Genomic DNA, 11482 nt, shown 5'->3' on the forward strand with positions numbered 1-11482 from the left:
GCGTCGCGTTACGGCTTCGGCCCCTGGCTGTTAAAGGCGAGCTAAGGATAAAATCGGGGGACTAGGCGGGGTATCAAGGACGGGTTTTCGTGACAGTGTAAGTGGAAGGCCGTGCGATGTCATGTTCCCCAACATGTCGACAATTGCGCAATCTTGGACTAACACACAATTGGCTTCACTTTCCCCTTCATTTTCCATCATCGAGCTGTCGGCTTCTGTGCGATACAGTACCAAAACTCAACGAGAAAACGCCGAAATTACCTCACCAGGGAGACCAGGGTAATAGAGCTAGAAGCCTCTCGCCGCTGGCCATGCACCTTCCTCCCTAGGGCGGCATCCCGAACGGCCGGAGCTAACAAGGCCATAGGGAAAGCTATGATGCACGGTCTAATCCGTCCGGGGACAGGATAAGCTTGCTCCAAAACCTCAAGTCGAGATTGCAAAAGTGGACAAACAACGTTGGGAATAACTTCATATTTCACACCTCCAGAAGTCGGCCTCGAAAGACAAGCCTTTGACGATGGGGCTCTCCGCATGCGGTCCGGCATGCCAAGCTTTCTAGGGCTTAACCATCCCGTCGATGCGCTAAACAAATAGTCCAGCAAAGACTGTGGCTTTCGGATAAAGCCGAGAAGAGCGAGGCTGTCTGGCAGAGGTCACCGAAACGAGAAGGGAGCAGCTGTTGATCCCGAAGCCCACGATAAAATTGGATATGAACACGGTTCAGCTTGTCAGGACTCGTCAAGCTACCCGTGTTAGTTCCTGTCAGAAACCGGGTTGGGCTGCATCATCAAACAGGGTCCAGGCCCCGAGCGAGAAAGCTTCTCTCCAATAAGGTGTGGCGAATTGGAAAAGGGGGTCGTAACGACACCGTCGCCAGTACCTGTGGTTTGTGAATAACCTCACTTTCTGGCCAGTGCCTGATCCCGGTATCTGCATACCTGGCTCACTCGCCTGGATCGGTACCTCAGGCTCACGTACCCTCACCCTGACCGACGACCTGAACCGCCGACATCACCACCCTCTCACCCGCCGTCCCGGGTCGATGAACGGACGTAATCGAAGGTATCCGGACGCAGTGGATGACACAATGGAGAGTCAAGGTCGATCATCAGAGGGACCATGGAATTCTCGAATGGAAAAAAAAAACTTGCCGGAGTCGGTTTCTGAACCCTTCTGCGTGCGAAATATTGATTCACATGCGCCGGACCCCATACGTAGTCTCATATGTCATTACCTGAACTGTCCCGGTATCGCCAGTCGCATCCCACGCAACACCGAGACGACTGTTGACGTCCGTCCCAGCCAAGACCCTGTCAACCATCAACACCTTCCCCTGTTCACCTTTCAGCCTTGTCATCATCCGCATCCTTCCGTATCCTCCTCAGAACGGAAACAGCCAACCACCTCTTCCGGCCCGTAATGTCCAGATCCTCCGCCCCGCGATCCCACGCCCACTCCCGGTCATTCCCATCGCAGTCCCTTTCCCACAGCCTCTCCACCTCGAGCCCGACCTCCCTCAGCTTCTCCGCGTCAAAGAATCCCCGCATCTTCTCCCGGCCGGTGTGATAGCCGCCCACGACCCACGCCCGGGCCCCCGGGTCGTCTTCGCTCAGGAACCACGCGATCGACCGCCGCAGGTTCTCGTGCTGCCACGGCATCCACAGGCAGTCGGCGCACAGGACGCGGTCGAACGCGCCCTTGTTCTCCAGCGCCAGCGGCGTCTCCAGCTCGCCCCACCCGTGTCCCTCGACCGCGACCCCAACCTCGACGCCCCCCCTTGCACCACCTTCCCGATGGTCCTTCAAATTCAACTCCACGTTCTTCCTCAAATTCTCAATCACCACCGGCGCCGGGTAATCCGTCACCAGCACCCTCTTGGCGCCCAGCAGCGCAGCCATGAGGCTCGGCAGTCCTGTTCCAGCGCCCATCTCGATCGCCGATCGGCCGCGAATGTCAAAGTCCGCCAGCTCCGGGACGGATACTTTCTTCCCTACATCAACCGTCCCCGCGCCGGCGCCGGTCGTGTCACCCCCCGGCGTGAGACCCAGCGTGCCGGCCTCGATCAGGTCTGCCAGCAGCAGCGAGGCGTTCCAGAGGAAGTGGCTAAACAGCGAGCGGTCTTCGGCGATTTTGGGGTCGGATAGCTCGATCCGCAGCGGCTTGGACAGGTGCGGGGAGGTGTAATGAAGGGCGGTGGAGGCGTCGCCGTGCTGGTTGGTCACGTCGTCGGTGAAGATGACGCCGAGGGAGCCGGCGAAGAGGTCTTCTGGGTCGCCTGAGGGCTCGTTCTCGGTGGTGTTGATGAAGGAGAGGCGGGCTGTTAGGGCCATTTTGGGTTGGTTTGGTTTTTGGATAGGTTGGGATGGGTTGGATGTTTGGGTTTGACTTTTTGATCAGCGAGTGATGATCCGTTTGGGTAAGGTAGGTAACCTAAATAGATGGGTGTTGTTTGTTGGTGGGAGGTAAGTTTCGTGTGTTGTGAATGTGGTGAGAGGAGGTCGAAGGTGAGTTGACTGAGTGATGCGGTTTTGATGCAAAGTGATGATCAGACGTCTGTCCCTTGCAGAAGATTCGTTCTGAGGTTCTGATCGCAAACAGGGGAGAGATGAAGATCCTCTGATCCTCACAGGTTACCGGTAGGTTGGCAGGATATGTGAAGATCTTGACTGGAGAAGGCCGTCTGGTCTGTGTGGTCTCAAAATTTTGATTCGCCTGCACGATACGGGGGTGCTTGCTATCCTGTTCAGCTTGCCGTTGCCGCTGCTAAACTTCTATAACGAGACGATATCCTGAATGTCCTCTGATATATCAACTGAAACCGACGAAGGAACCGATCACAGTGGGTGTTTCTCGCGACTTTTGGCGGGACAGAGCTCGAAACAAACTTTGGTGGGCCTAGACTGAGGTAGGGCTAGGAGTTTAGGGTAGTGACTAATCATTTAGTGGCAGGCTTTTCTATGTTCTCCACAAGACAGTTGTTGATCAACAATCCCATGAAGACACTCTGAATAATGTGCTTCCTGGGTTGAAAGAAAGTTTCAAGAAATCGGGCTGTGGTAGACGTCTACTAACACAATGTCTGTAAACACCCGATCAAAGGTGTTCATGGTAACTGAGGTTGGAAAGGAAGTAAGAGTAAACTCAAAATTCTATTCAACTAAGCAGTAATGAAACAGGTATCGTAGCGTCATTCATCCAACAAGCAAACTAGACCTCAGCAGCCCCAGGTAAACCAAACACGCCTTCAACTTTTCTTCAGCTCTTCTCATCATTTCTTCAACTTTTAAAACTCCAACTCTGTCCGCCGCTCGTACGACGACCTCACAAATCCAGTATCATTCAAACATTCCCACCAGCACCAGCACCAGTACCAGCAAAAGCACCTTTAAACCCACCCCCAACCCACCCAGCAGCCCTCACCACCATCGTCACTGGCAAGAACGTCCACCCCAGCATACTCCTCATACTTCCCACGCCCCAGACCGCGCCAATGACACCCAGCACAAAGACAAACTTCCACATGAACCTCACCGGCCCGATAGCCAGCAGCGACAATTCCTTGCTCTTCTCCTTCAACTTTTCTTTGCCGCGCTTCAGCTTCTCTTCAGCGTGATCCATTTTGACCTTGAGTTTGTCTTGACCATGGGCGAGCTTGTTCTTCATTTTGGCTTTTAGACTTAGGGCTGATGAGCTTGATCCGGATGGGGAAGTAGAGGTAGAGGCGGAGGCAGCTTCGGTGATGGATTCAGTGACTACCACTTCGCTGCTGGCACCTCCACCACCACCAGCATCAGTACCTTCGGTTTTCTTCTCTACCTTGGTGATATGAGAAGAGAACCAGGACTTGATTTTATGTCGTGAAGATGAGGATGAGGAGGATCTTTTCAAGGACGGCCTGTCACCACTACTAACGTCTTCCGTCATCGATCCGCCGGTTCCAGATCTAGATCTGGTGGACTCTTCTTCACTACTAGCAGCAGCAGCGGTAAAGGGTTGCTGTCGACCATTACTGCTTCTGCTGCTGTTGGTTTCCACCCTTTCCATCATCGCAGTGTCCGTAATTGTGACATATATAGTCCCAGGTTCCCCAGGGCCCGCCGCTACTGTCTCCGTCCTTTGCTGCTGCTCTTGCGATTGCTTCTTCTGCTTGTCAGAATCAGAAGAATCATCAGCATCAGATCCGTCGACGTCAATGATGTGGATAGGTACAGTAGGAAGAGAAGGTGCATCCCCACCAGCAGCTGGGTTGTGGTCCGATGTTGGAGACACCTTTTCGGTAGATGATTTTCGTCGACGTTCTGCCTCCTCCTCCTGGTCCTGACTCTCAGAGTCCTTTGGCTCGGCTTTCTTGCTGCTGCCGCCCGTGGAAGGCTTTTTGAACCTGACGGTCTTGCTTCGGATGAGAAGGGAAGACATTTCTGATGACGACGACGGCTGCGCACCGGCTACTGTGCCTTGCGCATTCATGCTGCTGGTGAACGGGTCGACCAGGCTTCCGGGGCCCGAGGGGGACGACGGTTCCGATGTACGACGGGTGGTGGCCAGCTTGCTCTCGGGTTTCTCTGGCAAAATAGGACTTTCTGGATTCTCGTCAATGGAGGTGGATTCAGAATGGCTGTGGGAACTGAGGTGAGCAGTCCGGAGACCGCGTTCTCTTGATACAGCGATGCTGTCGCGCAGTCGACCGCCTTGCTCCATGGGCCGGAGCAAAGAAGCTACCAGGTATGGAGACGGCACGTCTGATCTGTCGCCGCGTTCGTCAAGTGGCTCATCGATAGAGACAGACCGAGAACGACGATGGTTTCTCATGCCGGGGGCCGTTCGGACACCCCGTTCCTTCGAGAGCATGATGCTGTCGCGTATCCGACCACCTTGTTCCAATGGCTTGAAGGACGAAGGTCCCGGTGAGGGTGAAGGTGAATCAGCATCAGCATCAGTTCTCGTCACGTTGATGTCCAGAACGCTGTCATCTCTGGTGCCCTCCAAGAAGACATGATCCAGCTGCGAGACAAGTGCGAGCATGTTCTCAAAAACATGAACAGCTTCGTGCACAATCCTCGCCCGCTCCGAAGTCGTGAGTAAATCTTCCGCCTCCACCAGGCGTCTCTTAAACTCGCGCTTCAGATCTTCTCCGTCTTGGTTGGTGCTGAAGTGGAAGAACCGGAGGCGCTCACTCATCGGTGCTGTCGCATGGGACTTGTCCGGATATGCGCATGCTTTGTTGAGAGGCATGATGGGATCACACTTTGTCTTCCAGAACTCCGGACCCGCCTTTTCCAACGAGCTTCTGAGGATGCGGCCCCCGGAGAAGAGAGCCATGTAAAGGACCCATGCGTAGGCGAGTAAAACATGTGGACTCTCGCCCACAGATTGTTTGATATGGGTGATGAACTTCTTGAGGTTCCCGTTTTGAGCCGCGACCTCAATCTGCTCATCCACCACGTCCTTGGACCAGCCTGTCAGGCAGCGTATGTCGGCCCGTAGGCAGTCGGCTCGCATGAGCCCTGGAAGACGGAGGCTTTCGAGGATCGAAAATATGCGTTCAGAGGTGCCGGGGCGTTGAGATAGGCCCGCATCGCCGCCATCGTGGAATGGGACACGGTGTGAGGTCTTCGGGTCAAGGAGGAATCGGTCTTTTTCCTGCGGTGGTTGCGGAGAAGGCGGTCTGTTTTGATATGGGGACGGATTCCTGAAGTCTTTCGTCTGCTCCTTATGGGAAAGAAGAATCATGTACCATAACGTCTCGAAGGTGATGTACACCGGAGCCACGTGGAGCAGACCGGATACGTAGGTTGAGGGGGTGTTCGCAGCCGGAGGTAGAGCCAGAGGTAGACGGCGGATGATCTGACTGTTAAGCTGGGTATGCACCGATCTTGTGGCCGCGTTGATCTGGTCTCCGAGATGGGAATACTGGGGAGCGGGACTTGAGCGTTCCATGGTCGTATCTGTAGCCGGACACTCGTCGGTGTATTTGATATCTCAGGTGACAATCTGATAAGAGGTTCGGTTCGGTTGTTGATGCTGGAAAGCGCGCGATATTGGAGTAGCAGCCTTGAGGGTATTACTGAGGGGGTACAGACATGCTTATGGGGAGAACAAGAGACACGATACACAGGCTGAGACCGTGGTCTGGAAGTAGGACAGGACGGCCCTCCGATCGGATGGATAAGGATGCTATAAGGATGTATAGATGTTGCAGTTCCGTGAGTGAGATAGGTACCAAAAGAATGGGGGATGATTCTAGGTACTACTGATCATGTCGTAGTATTTTTCTTTGGATGGATCATAAAAGTGACACGGAGGCGACAGAACTGCAACTCATTCTCCCGAGGAAAGGGGCCAGTCAGGTAGTAGGTAGGAAAGAGCAATGACGACCGCATCTTGACCCGATCTAATGAAACCTCTGGCTGTAATGACTTGGGGCAATGACTCCGGCAAACTGTTGGTTCAGACTATGGAAGTGTCAAGACCTCTCGGACCATGATGGCGAAAGAGAAAGGGAAGGAGAGATGGGTCCATGCTAGTATCGATGAACTGCGCCTCAAGACTGGCATGTACGCCACCCCAACATCCACAGCCCCAGTGGCTCGTTTGTTACCGAAGTTCTCAAAGTTCTGTCATGTTTCCTCTAAAAAGGGGTCCATAGCCTAGTGTATCTCCTCGGAGGGCTTCTCGGCTTGACCGATGGGCGATACATGTTCTCCCAGCAGTCGACGGTCAAATCACACCATGCCTCCCTTCATGGGTGACAACCCAACACAATGCGCCTTGTTAATGGGACAAGAACCAGGCAAATACTATATTTATCATTATGTCGAGGTTCGTGAATATAGACAACTGAATATGTATACGACACCGTTGGGTTGTGTCCCGCTCTCTCAAGAGCTTGTATACTGGTAGAATGGAAAGAGAAATAGCCAGGATGCCATGCCCAAAAGTAAGAACGCCCGCATCTCTATATGCAATATCCCATAGATGCCACGCTCTCCACAAAAAGTCACCCAAGAAATCTTCGACCTATTAGACAGCGATAGCTGCGTCGGAAGTACTTGATACTCCCACAACGACCCTCAGCTCAGCTGTTGTCTGTTGCTCCTTATCGTTCGCATTGGCTTCCCCATTACCATCACCTTCCTCGTGGCTCTCGTTGTTTACAAACACGAAGGAGAAGACCACGATACCAGCTCCGACCCAATAAATCCAGCTGGAGTATTGGTGGTATTGGATCATCTCGCCAATAAGTGACAGCGGTATCGTAAGTGACAGTCCGACGGTAACGACTAGCGGCGTGGTGAGGAGCATGGCGTATGCCCATATGATATCGCTGAAGAAGGAAGAGATGGTGTTAATCTGTTTGGATTTGGTTAGTGTAATTTCTACATCAAACGTCATCGTACTGTGCCTCAGCTTACCCAGATGATGGCCCAAGTTGTGCCGTTTGGTGGTAATTCGAACTAGGAGAAGCAGATGTTAGCAAAGGTATGTCCACACCACGCACAGCTCGACAACTCTCCCAGAACATCCCTAATCGCACGATGGGGACAGCTTACAGTCTCGATCCCTGTGACATGCAGGATAATAAATAGTGGCCAAAGAAATAGCATATTAAGTACCCCCACAATCCCAAAGAACAGCGTCATGTTCATCCGATCCTCATCAACGGCCCTCTTCTTCATAACCGTCACATAAACGCCATACACAATGGCACTAAAGAAGGCCATGGCATCGCCAATTGCAATCTCCGTCCTCGACTTCTCCGGGAAGTCTCCTCGCATCTCATCACTCGCGCCGCTCATGTCCAGCGACGAGATGAGCACCACGCCGGCCAGCGACGCCAGCACTCCCAGAAGCTTCCGCACCGTAAAACCCTCCACGCCGGCCAGCGCGCAGAAGATCAAAGTCCAGATACTACTCGTCGATGTCAAGATGGTCACGCTGCCGACACTGGTGTACTCGAGACATGCCGACGCAAAGTAGTTGGCGGCAAACCAGAGCATGCTGAACTCGAGACTGAGCCAGAAGGTCTCGGCCAGGCTGAGCTGCTCAGACTTGTTCGTTTCGACGCTGCCTGTGTCGTCGACCAGAAGGCTCTCGCCCGCCATCGCCTCTTCGTCGTCGACCGTGGCGACCTTTTGGTACGACCTGCCCTGCCGTATTTCGTACCAGGCCTCTATCAGTTGTCGCTTCGATGCCGGCCACCCATACTGCATAATGTGTCGGATTCCCATGGGTATTAGGGCGAGGGCGAACATAGAGATGTTGACGTAGAGGAGGAAGAAGGGCTTGTTATAGGAGCCATCGGCGAACATGACCTGTGAATCATAGACCGACAATTGGCTGTCAGCGTGTGCTCGCACAAGAGAAGAGGGTAGAGGTACGGATAGGGGTTTGCGCAACTTACACTGGCAAGGAAGTTGGATACCGTCCACAAGAATACCACAACCAGGAGCAATATGATTCCCAGCGTCCGTCGTCCCATGTTTGTGACCCATAAGGGCATCTTGGAGCGAAAGCTCCCCTTACTCGCTGTTGTCGACACGGAGAGCGAGCGGGATGATCGCCCTCGCGCAACGAGTTCGACACTTGCTGTTGACGGGGAGTGCGAGTTGCGGTCTACAGCATTGTATGAATCGGCATCGTCGTCGTCTTCGGGCTCGTAGCTGCGGCGGTGATGGTAGTTTCCGTTTGAGGGCGGCACTAGTTCGGCAGCCGCCGGCGACACTGACCGGGCAGCAGAGACCATTTTCTGGGAATCGCGAAATGGCCGAAAGAAGCTTGAAACACAGCAGGAGTCTCCTGGACAGCCCTGGGGAGTTAAGACAAGCTCGAACCAGAAAACAGAACGCCGAGAGGTTGCAAGATGAGGATTGACAGGGTCCCGAAGCAGAAAGAGAGAAGAGTCGGGAGATGCGAAACGGACGCAGGGGACCTTATCGGTATCATTGGCTGCTGGGCTAATAGGTGACGCGGCGTCAGTGGTAGAGAGCTGAATGAGGAACTACAGCAAAGACAATTAGTTACCGGGCTGTTAAGGGTCAGGAAGACAACCTACCAATATTATATCGTCAACGCTAACAGAGAGGCTAGACCAGCTGCTTCAGAGTTCAGAGCGCAGAACGACGAAACGGGTCATCCCGAGATATTGGACTGGAAACAGGATGAAAAGGAGTAAGAGGGGCATATTTACATTTCGTTCCCCTTTGGACGGGAGCCCTTCTCCCCTTGTGCTTGTAGCCACGACGCTCCAAGCCGACACCGCCTATAACTACTGTATACCGATCCCGGTAGGGGTCCATAAGGTGGGTTTGTCGCTGCTTCTCACTCCGGGGAAGTGGAATCTCAAAATCTCAAAGTCGAGTAGAGTTGCGGAGGCGCCATGGGAGTCCCTATGATACCGTCCAGCCCCTGACCCAGTTTCCGCTATTCTCAGTCAACAAAAAGTCGGCGGGCCGTTGAGGTGTCCGTCGCTTTTTCTACCACTCATGTTCGACCACTGAAGCATCGCGCCATTGCGCTACTGTCGCCAAAGGCTTTGTCATTGGTCCATTGATGAGAATTTTCATTCAGGCGAAGAAAACAGAAGATGGGATGTGAAGAGGTGAAGTTGAAGAGCCAAGTGTTGTCGTTGCAAGTTGCGAAGAAAAGGTGATGCATCTGTAGGTGAGTGTGACATTTCCAGTTGCTGCCGAGACGCATATCGTGCAAGCGTGCATCGCTTATCGGAACACTGATAACGGGCATAAAGAAGCTGCGTGGCATCGCTGCTATGTAATCTACAGCTCTGTTTGGCCCAGAGTATTGACTTTGGATCATCTGTTACCCAGTGTTGATGGCAGGGTGAAGAGCGCACGAGGTCCACCTTCAAAGCGGGACTCTTGATTACCAGATATGATCTTATCGTCAGCTATAAACTACCTCTAGAGGCTTGGAGAGGGACGGCAGTCAAGATATTATTAACCTCTCGTACCAGCACCATGGCCATGTCCATTGTCCATGCTCCCATCTACACCAATGCATATCCATCATTGCTCCCCATCAGTCACAATCACTCTTGCGCAACCCTCTTGTTCCAAACTCACTGGTCATTAGCATTCCGTCTCTTCAGACCAACATCAAAACCGCATTCCTGTCATACCCAGCGTGATATCATACAAATGAAGACATGAAAAACCAAACTCCCTCATAAACCCAAAAAGGAGGACTTGAAACTGGTTAGAGCTCATCCGCCTCAGCATGCGCATCCATCGCGGTCGTTCTCAATGTGGATGTTGATGGGATCCTGGAAGTCTCCGCTGAATTCCTCCGATTCTTCTTGCATGAGCGCATTTCTGGCGATCACCTCAAAGGCCTGCTCGACGTTGATGGCCTCCTTTGCACTGGTCTCGAAATACGGAATGTTGCCTTTGGATTGACAAAAGGTCATAGCCCTCTTGGTCGAAATCTGTGCCAAAATGTCAGTAAACAATGGAGCGCCAACATAAGGCCCAGAAAGCAAAGACATACCACCCTCTTGCTCTCTTCCATATCGATCTTGTTACCCAGCACGACGAACGGGAAGTTATCCGGGTCTCGCGGAGATGCTTGGATAAGGAACTCGTCTCTCCAGCTGTCGAGCGCATCGAAGCTCTTGGAGTTGTTGACATCGTATACTAGCACGCAGCAGTCGGCACCACGGTAGAAGGCAACGCCCAGCGATTGGAACCTCTCTTGTCCGGCCGTGTCCCAAAGCTGTCCGACGAGAATCATGCGTATTAGCAAGTCGTCCAAACTGGTTAGACCAGGATATTTGCCGCACACACCTGCATGGTCACTTGGCGGTCGTCCACCAGAACCTCCCGCGTCAAGAAATCGGCTCCGATGGTGGCCTTGTAGCTGGCACTGAACTTCTTGTTGACCTGTTTTGCGCCAAAGAGCGGGGGTCAGATAACGTCCTCTATGTGTGTGTATCATGATGCATGGCAATAACAGGCTCGAGGATGGCGTACATATTGGTTCATCAAACTGGTCTTGCCGACACCGCTGTCGCCCAAGATAATAACCTGCCATTGGGAGTCATTGTTAGCTGTTGCTGTCTAGATGATCCGATTTCGCGGCCGACACTCACCTTGAGAAGGACCTTCTTCCTCGAAGACATGACGGGCGGTATGGATTAGGTAACGTCGTTCGATAAGGCGGCTGTTGCTGGGGTTTCGGGGCAATCGTCGAGAATAACAGTCCACCGGTGATGATAATCGAGAAAGACGGGAGTCGTAAGAGTGAGGAGGACGACGGGCGCAACAAATGTTGGGTCAGTAGGTCGTGGCAGGCTGCTAGATTCGGCAGTCTAAACAAGGCCAAGCGGCTGGTTTCGATAAGTGAACGTGACCGACGTTTTGTTGAACTGGGGGCTGACCACTGAATGCTGCGCTGTTGGAGGAGCGACGGCTGCGACACAACCAGTGACGGAGGTGGTCGCAGCGCTAACACGCCCTCGACGCAC

At 53.1% G+C, this 11482-nt stretch overlaps 4 protein-coding genes across 4 annotated transcripts; all 4 read right to left on the bottom strand.

The window, feature by feature from the left end:
- Positions 1-1340: 1340 nt before the first annotated feature.
- B0H65DRAFT_420876 (uncharacterized protein) lies at positions 1341-2333 on the bottom strand (the record flags this gene model as incomplete). The annotated part of the gene is made up of 1 exon (XM_062824307.1): positions 1341-2333. The coding sequence occupies one exon, from the start codon at positions 2331-2333 to the stop codon at positions 1341-1343; it is 993 nt and encodes a 330-aa protein (XP_062684180.1).
- An 816-nt stretch (positions 2334-3149) lies between these two features.
- On the bottom strand, positions 3150-6168 carry B0H65DRAFT_567686 (uncharacterized protein). Its single transcript, XM_062830374.1, has one exon. The coding sequence runs from the start codon at positions 5938-5940 to the stop codon at positions 3343-3345; it is 2598 nt and encodes an 865-aa protein (XP_062684181.1). The 5' UTR covers positions 5941-6168; the 3' UTR covers positions 3150-3342.
- A 528-nt stretch (positions 6169-6696) lies between these two features.
- On the bottom strand, positions 6697-8425 carry B0H65DRAFT_456250 (uncharacterized protein). Its single transcript, XM_062826278.1, has 3 exons — positions 7554-8425; positions 7416-7457; positions 6697-7353 (listed from the first exon to the last, which is right to left on the bottom strand). The coding sequence occupies exons 1-3, from the start codon at positions 8310-8312 to the stop codon at positions 7024-7026; spliced, it is 1131 nt and encodes a 376-aa protein (XP_062684182.1). The 5' UTR covers positions 8313-8425; the 3' UTR covers positions 6697-7023.
- A 1366-nt stretch (positions 8426-9791) lies between these two features.
- B0H65DRAFT_456257 (putative ras-related protein Rab7) lies at positions 9792-11476 on the bottom strand. Its single transcript, XM_062826279.1, has 5 exons — positions 11108-11476; positions 10989-11042; positions 10803-10898; positions 10507-10731; positions 9792-10444 (listed from the first exon to the last, which is right to left on the bottom strand). The coding sequence occupies exons 1-5, from the start codon at positions 11135-11137 to the stop codon at positions 10232-10234; spliced, it is 618 nt and encodes a 205-aa protein (XP_062684183.1). The 5' UTR covers positions 11138-11476; the 3' UTR covers positions 9792-10231.
- Positions 11477-11482: the final 6 nt, after the last annotated feature.

The sequence above is a fragment of the Neurospora tetraspora genome, assembly GCF_033439725.1.
Source record: "Neurospora tetraspora strain CBS 560.94 chromosome Unknown B0H65scaffold_2, whole genome shotgun sequence".
Lineage (NCBI taxonomy): Eukaryota > Fungi > Ascomycota > Sordariomycetes > Sordariales > Sordariaceae > Neurospora > Neurospora tetraspora.

What these genes read in the sequence shown, in the direction of transcription:
- B0H65DRAFT_567686 (XM_062830374.1), bottom strand. Translation starts at nt 5,940, where the DNA reads ATGGAACGCTCAAGTCCCGCTCCCCAGTATTCCCATCTCGGAGACCAG.
- B0H65DRAFT_456250 (XM_062826278.1), bottom strand. Translation starts at nt 8,312, where the DNA reads ATGTTCGCCGATGGCTCCTATAACAAGCCCTTCTTCCTCCTCTACGTC. An exon ending in ATGTCACAGGGATCGAGACT is followed by an intron (nt 7,458 to 7,553) that starts GTAAGCTGTCCC and finishes TGCTTCTCCTAG; the next exon opens with TTCGAATTACCACCAAACGG. An exon ending in CAACTTGGGCCATCATCTGG is followed by an intron (nt 7,354 to 7,415) that starts GTAAGCTGAGGC and finishes AAATCCAAACAG; the next exon opens with ATTAACACCATCTCTTCCTT.
- B0H65DRAFT_456257 (XM_062826279.1), bottom strand. Translation starts at nt 11,137, where the DNA reads ATGTCTTCGAGGAAGAAGGTCCTTCTCAAG. An exon ending in CCAGTTTGATGAACCAATAT is followed by an intron (nt 10,899 to 10,988) that starts GTACGCCATCCT and finishes GGCGCAAAACAG; the next exon opens with GTCAACAAGAAGTTCAGTGC. An exon ending in ACCGCCAAGTGACCATGCAG is followed by an intron (nt 10,732 to 10,802) that starts GTGTGTGCGGCA and finishes CTCGTCGGACAG; the next exon opens with CTTTGGGACACGGCCGGACA.